Below are 19,472 nucleotides of genomic sequence, written 5' to 3'. Positions count from 1 at the left end.
GTTGGACTTGAGGAGCTTAAAGGTCTTTTCCAACCGAAATGGTTCCCTGGGCCTGGCTGTGGCTGGCACACACAGCACCACACGCACAGCACCACATGCACCTCTCCTGCACAGCAACCCCTGCAGCCTGGCTCTGCTCTGCATGGACACGTACCCTGCTCTGCCTCATTAGGGGATTACACCATATTTACAGGGAAACCGGGCCTGGAACAGCGTGAGAGCAATTAGCTGCTAACGAGTCTTCACAGATAATCTACCGGACACTTGTTTCTCAGTCCAACTGTAATTGCTGCTTTAGTATCAGCTAAGCAGCCAAGATCCACAAAACCCCCTTTATCAGCAAAATAAATTAGTGGTTGCTGATTGCCACGTCTGCACTCTTCAGGGCAGGGGAGAGCTCTGAAGAGGTCGCTGCAAAGGCTCTTGGCAAGGCACAAGGACAGGGAACCCACCTCCAGCCTGGGCAAGCTCCAGAGGGTCACAGGAGGACAGGGGGACACTGCCCCTGTGTCACAGCAGTGCCAGGGAGCAGGGTGCTCAGCACCCTGCACTGGGTGGAGGTCCTGCCCCGGCGAAGGCTGGGACCTGGCCCCACTTTCTGCAGCCTCAAGCCCCATCCAGCAGCACGATGGCTCCCCTGGCACCACCCTCACCCACAAGGATCTGTTCTCCTTCTCTCAGGCTCTGAATCCCACTTCAAAACCTGCCGTGCCCCTCTTGGGGCCATGGGTGTTCCACCCTCCTGCTCAGTGTCCCTCCCAGCAAGCGGGTGTTTGGTGCTGGGTGGGCCTGGGCTCTTCTACCCCTTTCATTGTTTTTTTACCTTACTGCTGCTTTTCCCTTTCTCTGCTTGCCCAACAAAGGATACACCACCCCGTGCCCATGCTCCAGTAACTCCTGTTGCTCTGACAGCTCCCTAAACCCTGTGCTAATGCTGATGGCAGATGACAAGCAGGGAAAGCAGAAGCTCTATTTTAGGGGGAAATTCATCAAGCCTGTTTACTGTTGCTGCATGCCTGGCGTAGGGCCTCTGGGACCTCGAGCACTGATGCAGACACATGTCTGGAAACACACTTGCTCTCTCCAGAGCCTCCCCAGTACCAACGAGAAGAGGAGAAAGGCAGGAGCAGTGACAACAGCTCCCAGCCACACATGACCCGTGGTGGCTGAGGATCGGTGACACTTGAAGCATTCTGCACCAGATCCACATAAACCACGGACAGGGTCTTTCATGGCAACTCATTCCAACAAAAGCTGTGGTCCTCAGGCCCCAGCCAGGGCAGTGTGGCCCCAGGAGGAGGGTGGCAGCAGAAGGCAGGGCCATGCCCAGGAACCACGCACCGGCCAAGGAGCAGCCCACAACGCTCTCCTCGTGTGACCACAGAGCAAAACTCCACAGGCCAGCAATCAGAAGCCACTTCTGAGGGCAGAGCAGCCAAGGGGAGCAGGGCTGTGGCCCTTCCCTGGGCCCTGACTGCCCCCTGGGATCAGGGAGGCTTTAGCTGAGCTATTTTCTCTGCCTCTGCCATTGCAGCCCCGGCCTCGCAATCTCCTCAGGCAGCTTTGCCTGCCTTGCATCAGGAGGCCAAGCCACTTCTCTGTCCAACAGATGGCAACTGAACCTAATCTGGGAACCCTGCCATGGTCCTGGGCAGCAGTGGCAGCTGAGGAGGAAGCAGAGCCTTGTGGTTTCCCCTCAGGTGAGGGGCTCAGGTCTCCTCAGCACTATGAAAGCTCTGGAAATCTTGCTCTTCCCCAGCTCCCCCCTGCAGAGTTCAGGGAAACGTTAACAGAAGAACGCTGATGCTCTAACTCCTGCAGCCCTGACACTGGCAGTGCCCACCACGGCTGTGCCATGCCACCTGGGGACAAAGGACACTCTGCAGCATATGGATCATGCCACTCCATGTCCCATGTGCCAGGGACCTCAGAGCCTGCCTGTGTTCTCCAGTAAGAGGGTCTCCAGCTCTGCTCCCCATGCCTGTACTCTCACAGCTCACAAACAGGAGTAACTCCCACTCTGCATCCTCCCGACCTGCTGCTTTCTCCAGATCCAGAGGGGGACTCCCAGCCATGGTGTTCAAAGTGATTCACAAAACCTGAACTTCCACCACTTCTGAGTCAGCCAGCACCAACCCCTGACGAGCACTGCCCTGGGAGCATCCCAGGACCCCTGGGCTTTTCCACACCAGTGCCTCCTCTCACACCTCCCTTCCAAAAGCATCAGGACAGACCCTGAAGGCTGCAAAGCTGACTCAGAGTGAGTGAGCCTGCAGGAGGACTTTGCTCTGCAGCTCTTGGGGTGCAGGTGGGTGCCCAGGGCAGCAGCACAGCCACAGGAGGGAGTGGAGCAGGGAACCTGCTGGGTTCCCCCAGGGACCCCCAGCACAACAGGCTGCTCAGCTTAAGCCAGTGTGTCCTACACTGCATCCCTGGAAACTGCCTCCTCGCTTACCTTCACATTTCTGCCTGTTTACACAGCAAGAGCCTGGCCCTGGAGCCTCTGGGAGAGAACAGACTCAGCTGGTATCTCGTGGTCCCACCGACCTCGTTGCTAATTAAGCCTCTCACACTGCACATGCTACCAACTTGTTTACAATTAAAAGCAAAACTAGGGTGCAGTAATGATGGGCCTGAAGCCCAACGGATGTGGTGATTCCACAGCCCAGCAGAGCAGTCTGCCCGTGCTGGCCTCTGGTGGGAGGGGAGGGGTGAGGAAGGGCCTTACCTTGGCCTTGCCCGTGCTCTGCAGGATGTGCACCAGCGCAGCCGCCATCTCCTCCTTGTTCTTCACGCTCAGCGAGGGCTCCAGCACCGAGCACAGCACCATGTAGTTGTTGGTGATGTACTCAGCAAACTCCTTGTACATCTCCATGGGGAGGATGCTCATGCTCTGGTAGCGGGACTTGATGCGGATCATGGGCCCCGGGGACTTGCCCTTCCCGGGGTTGGGGCTGAGCACTGGGTACCACTTCTCCACGAACTGCCGGCCCGTGACCGAGCTGACGGGGATGTTCACCTGCCCAATGAAGTTGGTCTTGTCCTTCTTCTTCTTCTTGTCAGTCTCTTTGTATAAGTGCACCGTGATGTTTTTGAGCGACGGGAGGTTATTAAATTCAAAGTGCTCCCCCCAAAATACATTATCAGTTTTCAATTTACAGGTAGTTCGTGCATAAAGAACGTCATCCAGGCATAACTCACACAAGTACTTTTTCTTAGCTGGCAGATCCTTGGCTTCAATAATCCATAACTTTAACATATTCTCCACCCTTCTGCTGTTGTCCTGAAAAAAAGATGCGAAGAAAAAAAAAAGGTCAACAAAAAAACCACAAAGCCAAGGAAAACAAAATTGCAGATATGAGTTAATTATTTCGGATGTGCTAAATGAGCAGAGGCTTAATTACATTTTATTTTAAGGAAATACTGGCTCTCAGGAATTTGCATAATAACACTACTTATGTTAATTTTCCAAATATCACCGTGCTCTCCATGTCTGTCGGTGCCAATTAATATAAGGAACAAGAAAGATAAAACCCCTCCAAATGGTAAATGCACCGTTCCCCACTCACTGCCAAGAGGGCCTCAGAAGAAACTGAAAGGACCTCACTGATCATTAATGGCTCTCACAAAAGAGAAGCCACCTTGCAGGTATCTCACACCACCTCCCTTTTCAGTACAGCTGGAGCTGCTGCACTGAAAATCCACATCTCCACTGCCAGGGGGACCTGAATGCACACCCAGGGATCACCTCTTCCATGGCTGGAATGCAACCACCTCTGGCAAGGTAAGAAGCATTTACAAAACCTCACAATATTTTAGGGCAGAAGTCCAGAGCACCCAACTGGAACACTGTGAGGACTTATGGGAGACAGACCTGAGTGCCACAGGATAATCATTACAGCTCAGAAATAGAAATTTGACTTGGATCTCTTTTGAACAACAGTGGAACAAAGATTACTGTGCATCCTTAAGAGCTCCCCAGTGACACTAATCTCATTGTGGAAGAGCATCCAGGGGCATTTGTTGCAGGAGTGACTTGAAAGATCAAGCACTGGCAGCAGAACCACTGCTGGGAATTCTGCAGTGACCTGTTCTGTTTGGAAACCCCTCACTGGAACAGCAGCTATGGCTTACTCTGCTCAGCCCAGGAGCCTGGCAGGAACATTGCTGCTGGAAGTCCACAATGGGGTACTGTAGGTTCAGGAAGTACACACAGGAACTGTATCAGAACAATGAATTCCTGACAGAAATGTCAAGTCAGATACTGAGAGTTTATTGTCTACAAACTCAAAGATGAAAAGTCAGCCATCAGTTGATAGCATGTTTTGAGATGAGGGCATACTTCCAAATGAACTTCCACTGAACACTGCATCTCAAAGCCACAGTGATGTGCCCAGCCCCAACTCACACTCCTGGGACTTTCTCACGGCAAGTGTGACCACACAAACCTTACACAGCTCTTTCAGATCACTACTACCAGGCTGCTGCACTGGGAAAGCACGGGAGCCACTGAACCCCACGTGCAGGAACATGCTGCTGAAGGCAGAAGTCCATCTCCTCTCCACCTCTCATTCTCACATTGAAGGAAATCTTCTGTGCTGACACGTGGCATTGTGCTGGGAACAATAAACTGGACACAGAGGGCCCCCTTAGCAACTCACCAGGCCTGGACCTAACTTGTATGCACAGTTAAGTAGAAGGAATTCACAGGAGCCCATCATTTGTGTCTTCTCTGATCAGCAGAATAAGACTTGGTGATTGAGCTCATCAGTTTGCAATCCTGCAGCTGATTAGTCCTGATCAATCTTTGTTAGCTAACTCCAGCAGGGAGAGGCAGGAGCAGCTGTAGATTTTATTTTAGGATGTACTTAGTCTTAGTGGGCCATAAAACTGCCTATTGGGTGTCCCTGTGCTCTAGTGAAGGGAAAGACTTGTTTCTGTAGATCCTAGAGGGGACAACTTTGCCACCTCAACTGACCAGAGAAGGGAAAGCTATGCTCCAACACCCCCCAGAGAACTCACTGGGATGGCCACCTGAGTTTCACCATCACTAAAGCAGACTCTGCAGGTGCTACCAGAGTCAGGAGTGTGACATGTGAGCTCTTCAGACTCCTCAGCCTTGTGACTTTGCTGGCAGCTACCTGCCATCTGCCCCAGAGCTTCTGGGAGGCGCCAAGTCCCACGTAAGCTGCACGTATCATCAGTTACAGAACGATGGAAGATTCTTCAGGTCTGATCAATTCCTAGCAACAGCTGAAGCAGCACGTGATGAGAAAAGAGGGGAAGAAGTAACTGGCACTTGCCTGTAAATATAATTGTGGAAGAAAGCAATATGGAAAATGGCTGACCCACAGTTACACTTACTCACTAAAATGACAATACGTCCCCTGCTGCTACTATGCACTGGGCTATAAAATGTAATAAGGAGGAACTGAACTCTACCAGAGGCAATCCCTCCCAGGCAGTACCTTATTTGGGTGCACGGCACGCCGCAGGTTTTCCATCCATTTATCTCGCTCTGCTGCAGAACGACAGGAGAAGCACTTACTGCCTGATGAAGTCGTCACCTACAGGGAAAGGAACAGGATTATGTCCTGACCAGCACACTGCAGACTGTGACTGGGGGGAGAGGGGGAGTTAGGAAAGATGCTGGGGGATTGTTTGTTTGTTTTTTTTTTTTAAGTAAACAGCTTTACCCAAGCATAAAGCAACAGCCCCTAAGGCTAGTGAAAAGCAGGGCACCTCTCCATGTCACCACAATCATGGAAGCAAATTCCAATTACGTCCCCTCTTCCACACCAGAAAACACTGGATAATGGGCCCCATGCATGCAACGCTCTAAGCCACCAAGTTCTACAACTGAGAGAGTGCAAATCCTTAGATGAACTAAAGATAAATTGCAACCACTTGGCACTCCTCCAGATTCAGTCTAAAGCTTGTGCTAGTAACAACCCACTCCTTGTTTTCAGCAGAACACCAGGCCCAGCAAGGCTGGTTTCCTACCTTCCCCCCTGGGTGTCCTGTTGCTTCTGAAGACCATGCTGTGCAGAACAAGGGGACAGGTACACCCAGCCCTCTCCAGCTCACAGCCTGGCCAGAGGCACACTGGTCCTCCCAGCACCTAGTCCCCAGCTGGGGAGAACCAGGCTGGGGCTCCCAGATCCAGAGATGGCTGGTGAAGTGCTGCTGAGCCCTCCTCTCACCTCTCACACTCCCCCTATCACTCGCAGGGATCTCTCTGCAGCACTTGTGTGACCTTCTCTGGCCACTGGGACATCACAGCCAGGTTCTGAAGCAGCACACTCACAGCAGTGACATTCCCTGTGGTGCAAACAGCCCTTATTCCTTACCACATCCCTGCTTCCACATGGGGACTCAACCCTGCTGAGAGCCCACTGAAACAACCACTGCCCTGCAGCCCCAGGATGACAGGCATCAAACATCTCTTCCTCTCCACCACACCAAGCTTCCCTGGCACCAATTACTGAGCCAAGGTCTAAGAGGCCAATAGTTCTCTGCACCTTCTCACATCCACAAACTCCTCAAGCCACCACCTCCTCCAGGCCCTGGTGGCATCCTGACAGCCCGTGCCCATGGTGCCAGAGCTCTGCCCTGCCCATGCAGCCCCCCTCCAGCTGCTGTGCCCTCCTCCACACCCACTGCTTTTGGTGGTGTCCAGTAACACTCATTATGTGTGTCTATGCCTGCAGGCCAAATGTTCCTGGCTAGTGCTTTAACTAACTCCCCTTTGAGCTTCATTTCTGCCAGTCTGGAGCTGCAGAATTATCTCTGAGTACTTTATCATCTCACAGTGTTTGTGTTTACACGCTGCACACTGCGTTATCTGCTTCTGGGAGACACAATCTCCTTTAATTTCATGTATCTCCCAGAAGCCTAACCTGTTCTTACAGCAGAGCTGGCACTTGCTCAGATTTGTCATTAGCTAACCTCAACGATGAGTTGAAAACATCCCTCCCTTTAAACACAGACATCTTCTAACCAGGACAAAACGAGAAGAGGCCTGGCCTGTCTTTGCACAGCAAATGCAGGAAATCTTCCAGGCCTTGATACTCCAGACACTCTCTGCCTCAGACAGACACTCTTCCCTGTCCTCACAAGCTTTTATCCTCTGTCCTGTAAAATTATATATTTCTCTGAGCACGTTATCTTCTATTTCCAGGAAAAGAAGACTCCCTATTAGTAGGCACAGCAGTAGGATCTTTCCAGCATCCCTTCACACTCCAGTGTATTTCCAGCTTCTTCAAAGCTCCCATTATGAACCTGTCCTGCTCCATCTCCTCTCACTGCTGCAGGTGCTCTTGTGAGCCTCTGTCCCTGAGCCTTCACAGACTGACTCCTGGAGATGCAGCACTTGCCAGCCTGTGTCCACGCTGTGTCCCCTATGACTTGCTCTGCCAGGGGGTCTGGCAGTTCTGCATCTTGATCCTTTTCTCAGTAAGAGTTGTTGCAACAGCATCTGAGCCCAGCACAGCCATACACCCAACGGGTAATGACACCTCAAGAGAAGTGATGCTTCCCAGACAACATTCCTGAGACAAGGACCTAGCAATTCAGAATCTGAGCCCTGTCTTATTTGGTCCATCTAAGTCAGCTGCAGAAGACTCAAAATCATCTGTGTTCAAGTCCAAACCATCCAAGTCCTGATGCTCCTGGTACAGCCACACCACCCTGCAGGTGTTCAGCTGGGTTTCTGGATCCCACAGTGGGAGAAACGCTCCCAGTGACATTCTGACTAAGGTTCAGAAACTTCAGTCCCCACCTGCTTAGAAATCAGTTCATAAAGGTGGAACAGGCCAAATACACCTTTCAGTAAACTATATATATCATTGCCTCAGATTTTGGCTAGCTCAGATTTTGCTGGGAGTTTGGTGTGCAAAATGCATTTGAAAACCATGTCCTCAGAGCTAGAGAATTTGGTAAGAAACTTGGAGGTTCTTCCATAAAAGAGAATCATGATTTCTTTGACTGCTGTTGAAAGATGCTCTCTAAAAGACAAGTTCTCTGTGGTGACACACATGGATCCCAGAGCTGCCTAAAGGATTCATACCCAAAGAAATAAGCATGCAATTTACCTGCCCTTCTACTGAATTTGTTAACTACATGTCAGGTTTTTACCAGATATCTGGTAAAATAGCTAGTTGAGTATCTAAATTAGGTTGAATATCTGATATATTTTTTTGCCACACTTCTCAGCATATTATCACAGAGTTATTATGGTAAAATTTATGTTTCAATTCCAAACCAATTACCAATTAACTAATCACAACCTAAAAAACTGTAATTGTCACACGTAAGTGAGAGATGGGGAAGAACTTCACGTGTCAGATGTGAAGCTCTTGCTCTGGTGGGAGCTGAAGGGCCTATCTACCACGTGTGACCAAAAATGTAATTTTTCCTCAGGTCTGCAGTAACATCCCAGCTTTGAGCTCTGACCTAAACATCATATGGCATTACTGACCTTCATGAGACATTAATTATCTTGATAAAGAGAGTATCCTGGTCTCATCAAGATTTTGGATATGCTAGAAAACTGTTAATGTACAGGGTAAACTTAATTAATAAAACTCATTAATTTCTAAAATGTTACTTATTCATGTTCATTATCCAGAGTCCTCGGATGGGTGATCTCTTAAGCCTGATAAAATTTTGTCATTTTAAGAATGTCTTAGGTACAGCACGAGTTCCTTAAAGCACACTCCAAGGACTCTGACCAGAGTAACACCAGAAGATGATAACTGAGTTACTGAAGCTGCTCCACCCAAAGTGTTCTGAAGATTTTAGGAGGAAACATTAATGCTCAGGCTGGTAACCACCACCACAGTCCTGTGCAGAAGGGGAGGCAGCACTGCCTGGGCCAGCCCCATGGACCTGGGATGGCTGCTCCGGGCATCCCAAGGGCTGTGTGAGCACCAGGGAATGTTTGTACAGCTGGACCCAATTTAGTGGAGCTAAATTTAACTCCACAGAATTCTCCCTTGCTCAGGCAAGGCCAGGATGAGGCAGCATGGTCTGAGTGGTGTTGGAGCAACTGCAGTTTTTCTCTCTTCTGCTTCACATCCCCCAGCTACGTCCTGCCACAGCCCAGGCACGAGCTGTGCAACAGGACAAGACTTGGGGCTGCCAAGCCAGTAACAGAGCCCATCAGTCCTCAAAACCTGCCCAGCCCAAGTGCCCAGGACCTCACAAACAGCAGAGCCAGGAAGAGGCTGGGGGAGGCTGGACTCCCAGTCTCCTCTGCCAGACTAAGATGCCCAGGGTGTGTTTAGCACACGCAGCACGTGTGGAGGCACTGGGTGATCACACTGCCTGGGAACTCTTCTAAGGAGAAAGAAAATGGTGTTGAGTAACTTTAAAAAAAAAAAATAAATCAATGAACAAACCCAGTAAATACCAACTGCCAAGCACTCAGCGAGTCAGAAAAAAGCTGGTCTCACAGAACTGAGGCAGCAGTGAAAGGCGAGGGCAGTGTCTGAAGGCAGAGCTCTACTGCTGGCTCGCCTCGCCCCGAGAGCCCCGAGCAGGTGGAGCCAAGGAGAGAAACCCCTGCACTGCACCTCCACTCAGCCAGTGGCCTCCGAGCCAGCCGCCTGGGTTTTTTCCACTGCAGATGGCTCTGGCACCTCTCACTCCTGTCTCCGTTTCGGGTGCCCGCAGCCGTGCCAGCCCTGCCACCCTGCCCTCCAGCCAGGGGCCTGCTGCTGCTGCAGCTTGGTGGAGGACCTGAGACATGCCCAGCTGAGAACTCACAGGCACCCCCCAGCTGGTGACAGAGGCAGCCTCTGGGGCACTGTCCACTGCCTGACCACCCCCTGCAAGGAGAAGGCAGCTGAGACCTGGGCCAGGCTGGCACTGCCCAACCACAGCAATGCTTCCTCAGTCTGAGCAAACTCGGCAGTTCCTGGCAGGTCCCTCTAGAGAACAGATCCACAGCAGCCTCAAAATGCAGGGACAAGGCATCATTACCAACCAGCAGCACCTTTGCAACTTTATGTGCAGAAAATATCTGGGTTCCCTGCATTTCCATGACTGGCAGGCCCTTCTCACTTGACATGTCCTGGTCAGGGCTCCTCTTCCAGGACATCAGCCGAGCCTCCAACTCTGCAGCGTTCCCACACACAGCAGTGCCGTGGCTCTTGGCCATCAGCTTCTGTTTTCCTTTCAGCCTCCTGCAGACTTCAAGCAGAGCTTTCCCAGTTCCAGGCCACAGGAACCTCCAGAGGTTTTACTGCTCTTTGCTGAGCTTCCACTAAAGGGCAGCAGCCAAGTCTTGCCTGTATCTTCACATAAAGCAATGTGGGGAGACTCACAGGCCATAGATGGGACCCTCAGAACACAGTAACTGAAGGCAACATTCAAGCACTGAGGAGGAGAAGATGTGTCTGTGGTTTTGTCAGTCAGTTCTCACTGCTGCCTGACATGGAGAACCATGGGATAAAGTTGTCTGTGCCAATGCAGGTGGGGGTCTGGCAGGGCCAGCAGCAGCCCCCCAACCTGACCCTGTTCCAACAAGAGGCACGGTCCAGGCTCATCCCTCCAGCCCTGCACTGCCCAGAGATGACACCAAGCCTTTGCCTCCATCAGTTGTACCCAAGTGCACAGTAGATTGTGGTCACTGGGAGGTGTGTAAACTCACTGCAGCACTGACTTCCCTCCAAATCTGAAAGAGGCTCTCTGGAGGTGCAAGACCAACACAACAACCTGCCATCCAGCTCTCACCTCCGTCCCTCCCGCTGCAGCTTCCTGATGAGTAACATCAGTTACAAAACAATGTCCCTTTTGTTTTCTGGGATTCTTCCTTTCCTCTGCAGGATTTGCTGAACAGCAATTAGCATGTTCTTTTTTTCCTGTATAACTCTTCTTTATCCAATTCACTTAAACAGAAAATCTTCTTCCTCCTTACAAGTGCAGGCCTTGTGTAATTTCCCTCTTAGTCAACTTTCTACAAGTACTGTTCACATCCTTCCCTCTGCTCTTGTGCACTGAACAGAATTGGTAAACAACTCATATTATGGATGTCACATCTATTTTCCATCTAGCTTCATTTTATCTTTCTTGAGTGGAACGTAATAGAGGCCATATAATTTACAAAACTGTTCTCCTCCTGACCTGCTGCACTTGCTCAATCCTATGGAGAATGAGCAGCACTGGAAAATTTATACCTCAGCCCACTTCAGAGCTGACGTCTGGGGCTATTTTTTGAGAGACTGGTTTTGTGTTACCTGTTTATATTTCAAGAAATGGATCTTTTAACTAATTTCTAAGTGTGGTGATTTTGGTAACAAACCCCATCTTCACCTCTCCACTCTGACTCCTCTGGGACACTGACAAGGCCGTTGTCACCCAGTGGTGCCCACCCAGGGAAAGCCTGCAGTCCCATCCCCCCCAGTGCCATCCAAGCATGGATATACCATTCACTTGCTCTTCTGTGTCCAAGTACAAACCAGTTACCTTCTCCTCACAGAAACACAATTATCAACCACCTTTTGACTGTAAGAAAACCGTTTCCCAGTTCTGTGTCCAGCCACTGCCATAAGCAATAACATTTTGCCACCCATGATGCAGGACAAATGACTCCCAAGACATGCTCTACTGAATTACCCAACTACAGACTGGATGTACGTGTTCTATGACTTCCTGCTAGTAAGACCTAAGCACATGCCATAACAGATGCTTAAAAAAAAAATGGAAATACTCACAGATTTTCCCATTTACCCAAACAAGTGAAGCTTCATCTTTCTAGACAAAGCCCTCAGTACACCCACAACAGTAGCTATCTTTGGGACCACGTATAATAAATATCTTTGTGAACACTGAGTAGGGACTAGCACTTTCTGATATCTGTCTGAACATAAACTCCAAATTTATGCTCTGCTAATACACAGCCTTAAGCAGTTCAGCACCTGTGCCAGCAGCTCGCTCTGCAGCGACAGCGATTACACGGCAAGAGCTTCACTGCTCTGATTCTGAGGAGATGATCCTCCTTGGAACGATGGGAGTCATTTTCTGCCTATGAAATGGTCTCTGTGTAGTAATTCAGAGCAGAAATGTTGTGGAACAGCAGGAGCCCCAGATGCGAGCCCACAGCCGGCTCCCCGCTCAGCCCCGTCGCGTGGCAGGAACGGCCCTGGGGGTGGAGAGGAAGGCTCCTTACCTCAAAGCAATAGTCCTGTCCCAGGATGCTACTGTGGACTGGCTTGATGACCACCTCTTCCTCCATACTGAGATCCAGAGCCTCAACAGCACTACTGGGACTGAGCAAAGACTCGTGGGAGCGCGATTCTTTCAGCCTCGGCATTAGATGGGATCTAGAGGAAAAACACAATGGCATCAGTGGATGCTGTCCTTCCCAGAGGAAATACTGAGTCCAGCTGTTAGCAACAACTGCAGAGTATTCCTGGGAAGTTTTTGCCATGAGATAAGTGAGGGGCCAGAACAGGAATGACTGCTGCATTGTCCCACTCCTAACTTGGGGAGCAGGTTCTGTGCAGGCTCTGTGTTCAGCAGAGTATTTGTTCCAAACTCCAGTGCAGTCAGGACTACATTAGGAGAGCTCTGTAGACTACAGGTCTCTGCACAGCTTGGTGAGTCTCTGAAGACCCATCCCACCTGCTGTGTGAGACCTTCCAGGTGTGTTGCACTAGGAGTGGACCAGGGAGGTCAGCTAGCCCCAGCACTGCCCATGAGCACTGCAGCCAGGTCTGCAGCACCTGGTGCTGAGCTCGGGTGGTGCTGAGCATGGACTGCCAGCACAGGGCTGGGTCTGCACAGGCGTGGCACATCCCATCAGCATCCTACTTCATTCCATGCTGTTTTGCAGCATCCAGTCCCTACTGACAGAAGGAAGTTACCTGCAAATGGGGAGGAATTAATGACAGATCTGTCCCAAACCCACCGAGCTGTGCTCGCTCGCTGCATACAGAGCATGCCTGGGACTGTCTGGCACTGCCAGGGCAGATGCCACCCCTGGGCCCAGGTACCCTTCTCCCACCCAAAATGCACACATCTGTACCTCGGATGCAGCCAGTGCCTGCATCCACATTGTCACAAATAACCTGAGGGCTCGTGTGCTCTCCCCAGTTGTTACACACATCCCTGGGATGGGGACAGTGTGGAAAATAAAGCCATGATAGCCCTATCGATTGATCTAAATGCTCTGGAGTCCCACTGGCAGCATTTAGCAGCAGGGAGCCCACAGACAGCGAGCAGCACACCATTTTCGAGACAGCCAATACAATCAATGGCACTGTAATTCTTAAAGCAAAACCAGAGAGCTCTAGGGGGGAAAAAAAAAAATAAGAAAGATAGCTAGGTACTCCCAGAGAAAACAGAGTGAAACTATAAAGCCGCAAGGGAAAAAATAACTTGAGAGCAAAGGGAGCAGTTGCCTTTTCTACAGCCTGCACCATGTAAAATGTTCCTATGGCAGCCTGCTCACAAAGGCTCAGATCTGGTAACTCTGACCTTTAAAACCTCTGGCAAGCACTTCAGGTTCTTCCAGAGAGACCACGTGTCCCTCTGTCTATCAAGAGAGTATGACGCCTTCCTCAAAGGCATGGAAGGACAGAAGTAAGGGCAGCTTGAGACACTCTCAGCACAGTCTTTTATGAGCAGAACGACAATGCTCCCAGTATACTCTGAGTGCTTCACCCCTGTGTGCTGAGCTGCGTCGTTCTCTAGAATAAAGCTGACCAGGACACAGAGAAATGTCAACAGTGCATGCAAAATTCATAGCTTCCAGTGAATCACACGCCAAGCTCAATCCAGAAAACCACCAAAGGAGCTTCTGAGATAAACAGCAGTGGAAGACAAAGAGGCACTTCCCTAGATCAGCCATTAAGATTCAGCCCTGGATGAACCCCCGGGTGATACACGTTCTCCAGCTGAGCGAGGTGGGCAGCTCTGAGAGCTTCAGGCCACCCCTTCTCAGCAGCAGCAGGGCAGGACAACCAGTCTGGGGACACGCTGCCCCGGGGCACAGCCACAGCACAGCCTCCAGGCACTCCCAGCATCTCCAGAGGCTGGCAGCCAGGACCAGCTGTGGTGGGACCTGCTCAGGCATCTGCAGAAAAACACAGACTACACCAGCCCAGCTTCTCCTCGGAGGCCAAGCACCAGCCCTCGGATGTTAAAAGCCCTGCGCGAGCAGAGCCGGCGCTGGATCAAAAGCAAAAGGCTCTCCAGCCCATTAGCCATTCTCTAAACTGCCCACTCACCTCGTATCTCTGTGGTGAATAAATTGATCTTTAGGAACTGAGCACAGTCATTTCTCAGTACTTTGTAGCAATTTTACACTATTTTCACAGAAAAAGGTCCATATCCTTTTCCTCTGAATGATACTGGGAATTAACTCCAATTCAGGCAGACAGACCAAGTTACCTCTGGACGCTGAGTGCAGAACTAATATCCAGCAGCTCAAGAAGTGACAATACAGACTGCTCACCAAGCCCTGATAAGCCAAGAATCAAGGCATTCATGGTAAATCTTATTTCCATAGTTTACAGATAAATGAGAAGAGGAAGTAACCAAACTGAGACTTGCATTCTTGCGTGGACAAATACAAATACTGATCATCTAAACTCACAACTCAGAACTCTGCACTGTAACACACACACCACCGAGCTGGACTGCTTCATGCTGCCCTAAGAATTTTTGTTAGAATTAAACCAAAACAAGCCTATTTTTCATTTAAAACTACTGCAGCTGCAAGGCCACGGGTGGGAGTGCAGATGTGCAATACGAAGAACTACCAAGGGGGAGTTTCTCAGGACATATTATGTTCTCACCAGAGCCAGCAAATGTGTATTTATATCCCTTCATACTCTGCCGTATGCCTCTGGGAATCCCAAAATTAATGGGACTTTTCCTAGGCAGGAGGTTATTTGTCAGGTTCTTGCTCGGCAGGACCCGCTCCCATGATGTCTTTTCCTCCTGAATGGCTGATCAGATCCAACCCAGGTCACTAACAGAAACGTTTCTCACCAGATGCTGCACTGCACGGGGGGAGCGCTGCGGGTCTCAAACCAGCCCTAAAAGGCCCAGCATCTGTCTGTGTATTAAGAGCTAAGTGGGGAGATGTCATTAATTAGAGATTCTCGTTTGAAATCTCAGCAGAAGGGATGAGAGATCATCAGAGGCAGCCCTGGCAGAGCAGGATGAATGCTGTCTGTGCAGAGCTTCCCCCCAGGGCGATGGGTCCCATCCTCTCCCCAGCACCCCAAAAGCTGGCCCTGACCCTACAGCACTTAACCCGCAGCAGCATGGCCTGGTCTGGGGAGCCCACAAATGCTCTGGGGTGCAAGAAGGGCTATAGACCACCAGCTTGCAAAGAGCACTCTGTCCTTTCATCCTAGTACCTCGTTCCAGAGGAGAGAGCATTTCTCCTGGCCTTTGGTAAGTGACGTGACATTTGCAGCAGGAGTCCATTTACTGGAAGATGCTTGCAGGTCCCTGTCACAGCTCCCACAGACTTCCCTCTGCATTAACAGTAAGAAAAAGCTCCTGCTAGGGCCACAAGCTGCTTCCCTGACTCGGAGGATGAGGGCACTCTTCTTATCAAAAGGACCACTCAGTCCTCCCCCAGTCTGGGTGGGGGAACATAAACCTGGCACGTGCATGTTACAGTGAAGCACTCGGAGCAGGAACATCTCTGACTGCATCAGGCCATAACCCACCCAGAGAGCTCTGTCCAAAGACAACTGACTGGGTGAGGACTTCCAAGTGCTGAAAAAAAGGCCCAACAAATCCACTTGCTGATGAAGTGCAGGAATATTAAGCACACAACGTGATGGCTGGGCTCAGCCTGAAATGGGGCATGAGTGAAGTGCAGGAATATTAAGCACACAACATGATGGCTGGGCTCAGCCTCAAATGGGGCATGAGGGCGGTACTGGTGTGGCTGTGTGGCTGTGCTGGTGTGGCTGTGCTGCCAGGGGTACCCGCCTTGGTTCCCTCCAACTCTGCCCTGAGATTCACCACCCACCATCAGGACTTCCTGCTGGGAAGTCAGGCACATTTCTATCAGGAGACCCCAACAACCTGATGTCCCCAAAGGAGCGTAACAACAGCCTGGGGCAGAAGCAGTGATGAAAGCAGGAGATGGAGACTCCTCAGCTCTGCTTGCTCCCACCCAGCATGGGCACAGAGCCACCTCCATAGTGCCAGAGGTACCAGAGTCCCTGTAGACTCGTGTTCTTCTCAGCCATCTGACATCCTAACAGGCAAACTCACCAGGAACATCATTTGCTTACTGGAAGTCCAAGGTGACAGCAGTACTTTGTTCACATCCATCTCCCTGCCCCCCTGTCCGAGTGCTGCCTGTGGGGCCATCTCCTCTCCTGCTGTCCCACCTCGCTGTGTACTCCAGCTCCCAGCCCAGCTTACACGGGCTGATCAAATTCAGCTCCTCCACCTTTGTGTTAATATGGTGGGAACAGCCAGCTGCCCAGAGACATCTCACAGCAGGAAACCCTCTTTCCAAACAGCACATTCAGTTCTTTTTGCCATGGGCCTTATTTTAATCCCTTTCTACTTGCCTAAAGTTCAGTTGAAATGAAGGGGGGAGAAAAATCTCATAAAAGACCACATTAGTTCTAAAGAGAAATAACATTACTGCTACTGGCACTGACCTGGAGAGTCCTGCAGAGAGGCAGCCAGTCTCTCGTTATTACAGAAAGAGGTTTACTGCCCAAGAGCAAAGAGAAAGAATTGTTGTGGTAAATAATGAAAGTCATAAAACATTACCATGGGAAGGGATGCTATCCCCCTCGCCTGCACCCTTCACAGGCAGCCAGAATCAGGGACATCAAGTACTGTCAGGCTGGGACAGGACACCTCATCTATCCACCTCACCTAACCAAGACCTCGTGGACTGCAGGGAAGACTTTGTGGACACAGAGAAACAAGCATGGAGGGACAATCTGTTCTCTCCTCAACAAACTTCAGAGCTGGAGTTTGAGCAATGGAGGCAGCAACCGTCCAGCTGCAGCAGCAGCAGCTCTGCAGGGTGGCTGGAGGGACAGCCTGGGAGCCTAGGCTCAGTCTGCTTTCAACAACAAAGATACTCTGGTACTGAGGGTACAAGGAAGTAAAAAACGCAGGGCCTGTCTATGCAGAATTGTTCTGGAATAGGTCTTGTGTGTTTAAACTCTTATTCCAGAATTGCTTTCTTGTGAAGACAAGTCCTCAAAGAGGCAACCCCATCGGTTTTCATTTCAGAATCTCACCTGCCTGAAACCATCCAGCTGCTGCTTCTGTGGTTTTATGGTGAAAATTCTCCTGGTATTTTTGAGAGACAGAAACAAACAGGGAACCTGTCTGGGGAGCTGCAGAGGGATGGAGCAGACGCAAAATGTAACACTAAAAGATGGGGGAAAAAACCAAAGAGCCTTTCTTAAATCTCCTACCATTCCACTCTGAGAGCACGAGCAGACAGGGGAATGTGGAAGGCAGTCCAGGCATTGAACTGGAGCTGTCCCATTAACACCAGCTGCAGGGTCGGCTCTTGCACGGTGAATGCCTCCCCACTGCCAGAGGGATCTGAGCTAGCCTGCAGGTTTGACTCTGCGACACATCTCCAGCCCAGGAAACGCTCCCTGCACACAGCTTTTCAAAAGCTGACAGCTCTTTCCTCTGACCAGCTGGGAGGAGGGTCTGTAGGGCAGCCCTTGCCCTGTCCCCAGCACACGCCGGCTGCGGGGGGTCCCACGTGCACACACGCAGTGAACAGGCCCCGAGACCCACGTGCAGCGTAGACAGAATTTAAATCTGTCTCCAGCCTGGGGATTAGGTTTTGTCATGACTGAGAACAAAGTGGACAACTCCACCAAATGGATTTGAAACATCAGATGGGCGAAGGATTTTAGCAGTCACAGATGGGAGTAAATCACACGCCATCCTCTGCCAGCGTCACCACGGGCAGCAGAACCGGGAGCTTTGCTGTGCACAGATCGCCCCTCCCGAGGCTCCAGCCTGGCCACTGCTGGTCACAAACGGGGACCACGCTCCCCACGGAGCCCAGGCTGGTCCCACGGCTGCACTTCTCCCTGCAGCAGACACAAACCGGGCTGCCGTGGGCAGCAGCTCTCCCCCAGGGTCCCTCCTTCCCTCGTGAGCAGGACCCGAGTGACCCCCCCCGCCTGGTGCTGACTTCCCGTTAACCTCCTGACCACTGCTGGGAGTTCTCATCCATTCCTCCCCAGTGCCTCATCCTGCTTCCATTTAACAAACAAATATGGAAGTGATGTTATGGGAATAAGCAAGAACAACAGCAGATGAGAACTTGCACGCTTCCTGACGATGAGAGAATGTGGTTTTTTCCCTTCCCTGCAGGACAAGGCCATGTGGATGAAGTCTCAGTGTGCAGCCAGCACATTCTTCCCCATGTTCTGCTAGCCTGGACCTTCTCCTGCAGTTTCCTGAGCGCTGGCTGCTCTCTGCCCTGGCAGTGCCACGGTGAGCTGAAGCAGAGGAGGATGCTCTGCAGCCTCTGGTGCTGGGAAACACCCCTCAGCACACTCAGGATGGGAAGCTGGTGTCACCAACGCAACACCTTTGCTGAGCAACACAAAGGACATGTAATTAAACTTATTAACGCCTGCCCTTGTTTTCAGACTGTTCTCAGTTTTAACCAGCAGCAGAATTAATTACATCCAAGAGGCCTCTGTCAGCTCGTACCAGATTCCAAATGTTGTTTTTGCCAGAGCAAACCTGAGGGATGATTTTAACCCATGACATCCACCTGAGCATAGATATTTGTTCAACAACGTGCCACAGCAAAAGTTTGGCAGTGACAGCCTGAAAGTCCAGCAGAGTACAGCCAGCAAGGACACTGACTGTGTTTGTAGCGTGCAAAAGCAAACAAAGTGCATCAAAAGCAAGAACCAAAAGCTGATCAGAAATACACTTGAGTTCAAGAATCAAAAATGTTGTTAAGATGCTAAGGAAGTAACTTCTCGCTCTTTCCCAAGGACAGGATGGCATCACCATCTCGCTTTTAACAGAAGAATTAGACACTTTATATAAAATGTCTTTTCTTATCACATCAGCCTAGACCAGCACAAGCCGTGCCCTATCTGTGGACATCCGACGCAAGCAGCAGCCACCGATCCACCTCTCCAGTTTGAGTCCAAACCACAGCAGAGCCCTGAGAACCAGTCACTCCCACAGCACCGGCCTCTGGGGCGGGCAGGGATTGCAGAGCCCCCCAAAAACACCCGGGAACTCCCAGGAGGCACAGGCCACCCAGGGTGTACGACTGGACCCCCTCTCCCTGCCACCACCCACGTTTTTTTTCCACTAACCCACGGGGTGCTGCCCACCTGGATCCCAGGCTCCCAGGTTTCCAGGGTGGGGATAAAGGCTTTGATTTTTATCACGGAGATTTTGCTTAACCCAAGTCTGGAGGCAAAAATCTGGACCAGAAAGGAAAAACGAGGCAGGATCTTTCCTCCCGG

At 50.9% G+C, this 19,472-nt stretch overlaps 1 protein-coding gene across 1 annotated transcript; it reads right to left on the bottom strand.

The window, feature by feature from the left end:
* Nucleotides 1–2,728: 2,728 nt before the first annotated feature.
* On the bottom strand, nucleotides 2,729–12,322 carry LOC103773760 (disabled homolog 2-interacting protein-like; the record flags this gene model as incomplete). The annotated part of the gene is made up of 3 exons (XM_008941173.1): nucleotides 12,173–12,322; nucleotides 5,469–5,567; nucleotides 2,729–3,283 (listed from the first exon to the last, which is right to left on the bottom strand). Coding segments are annotated over exons 1-3 (798 nt in total), but the record flags the coding sequence as incomplete, so codon positions are not given.
* Between the last annotated feature and the right edge of the window lie 7,150 nt (nucleotides 12,323–19,472).

This window comes from Merops nubicus, unplaced genomic scaffold (genome assembly GCF_000691845.1).
Source record: "Merops nubicus isolate BGI_N331 unplaced genomic scaffold, ASM69184v1 scaffold9030, whole genome shotgun sequence".
NCBI lineage: Eukaryota > Metazoa > Chordata > Aves > Coraciiformes > Meropidae > Merops > Merops nubicus.
The sequence above is the reverse complement of the archived record's forward strand: the minus strand, read 5'-3'. Positions and strand labels throughout refer to the sequence as shown.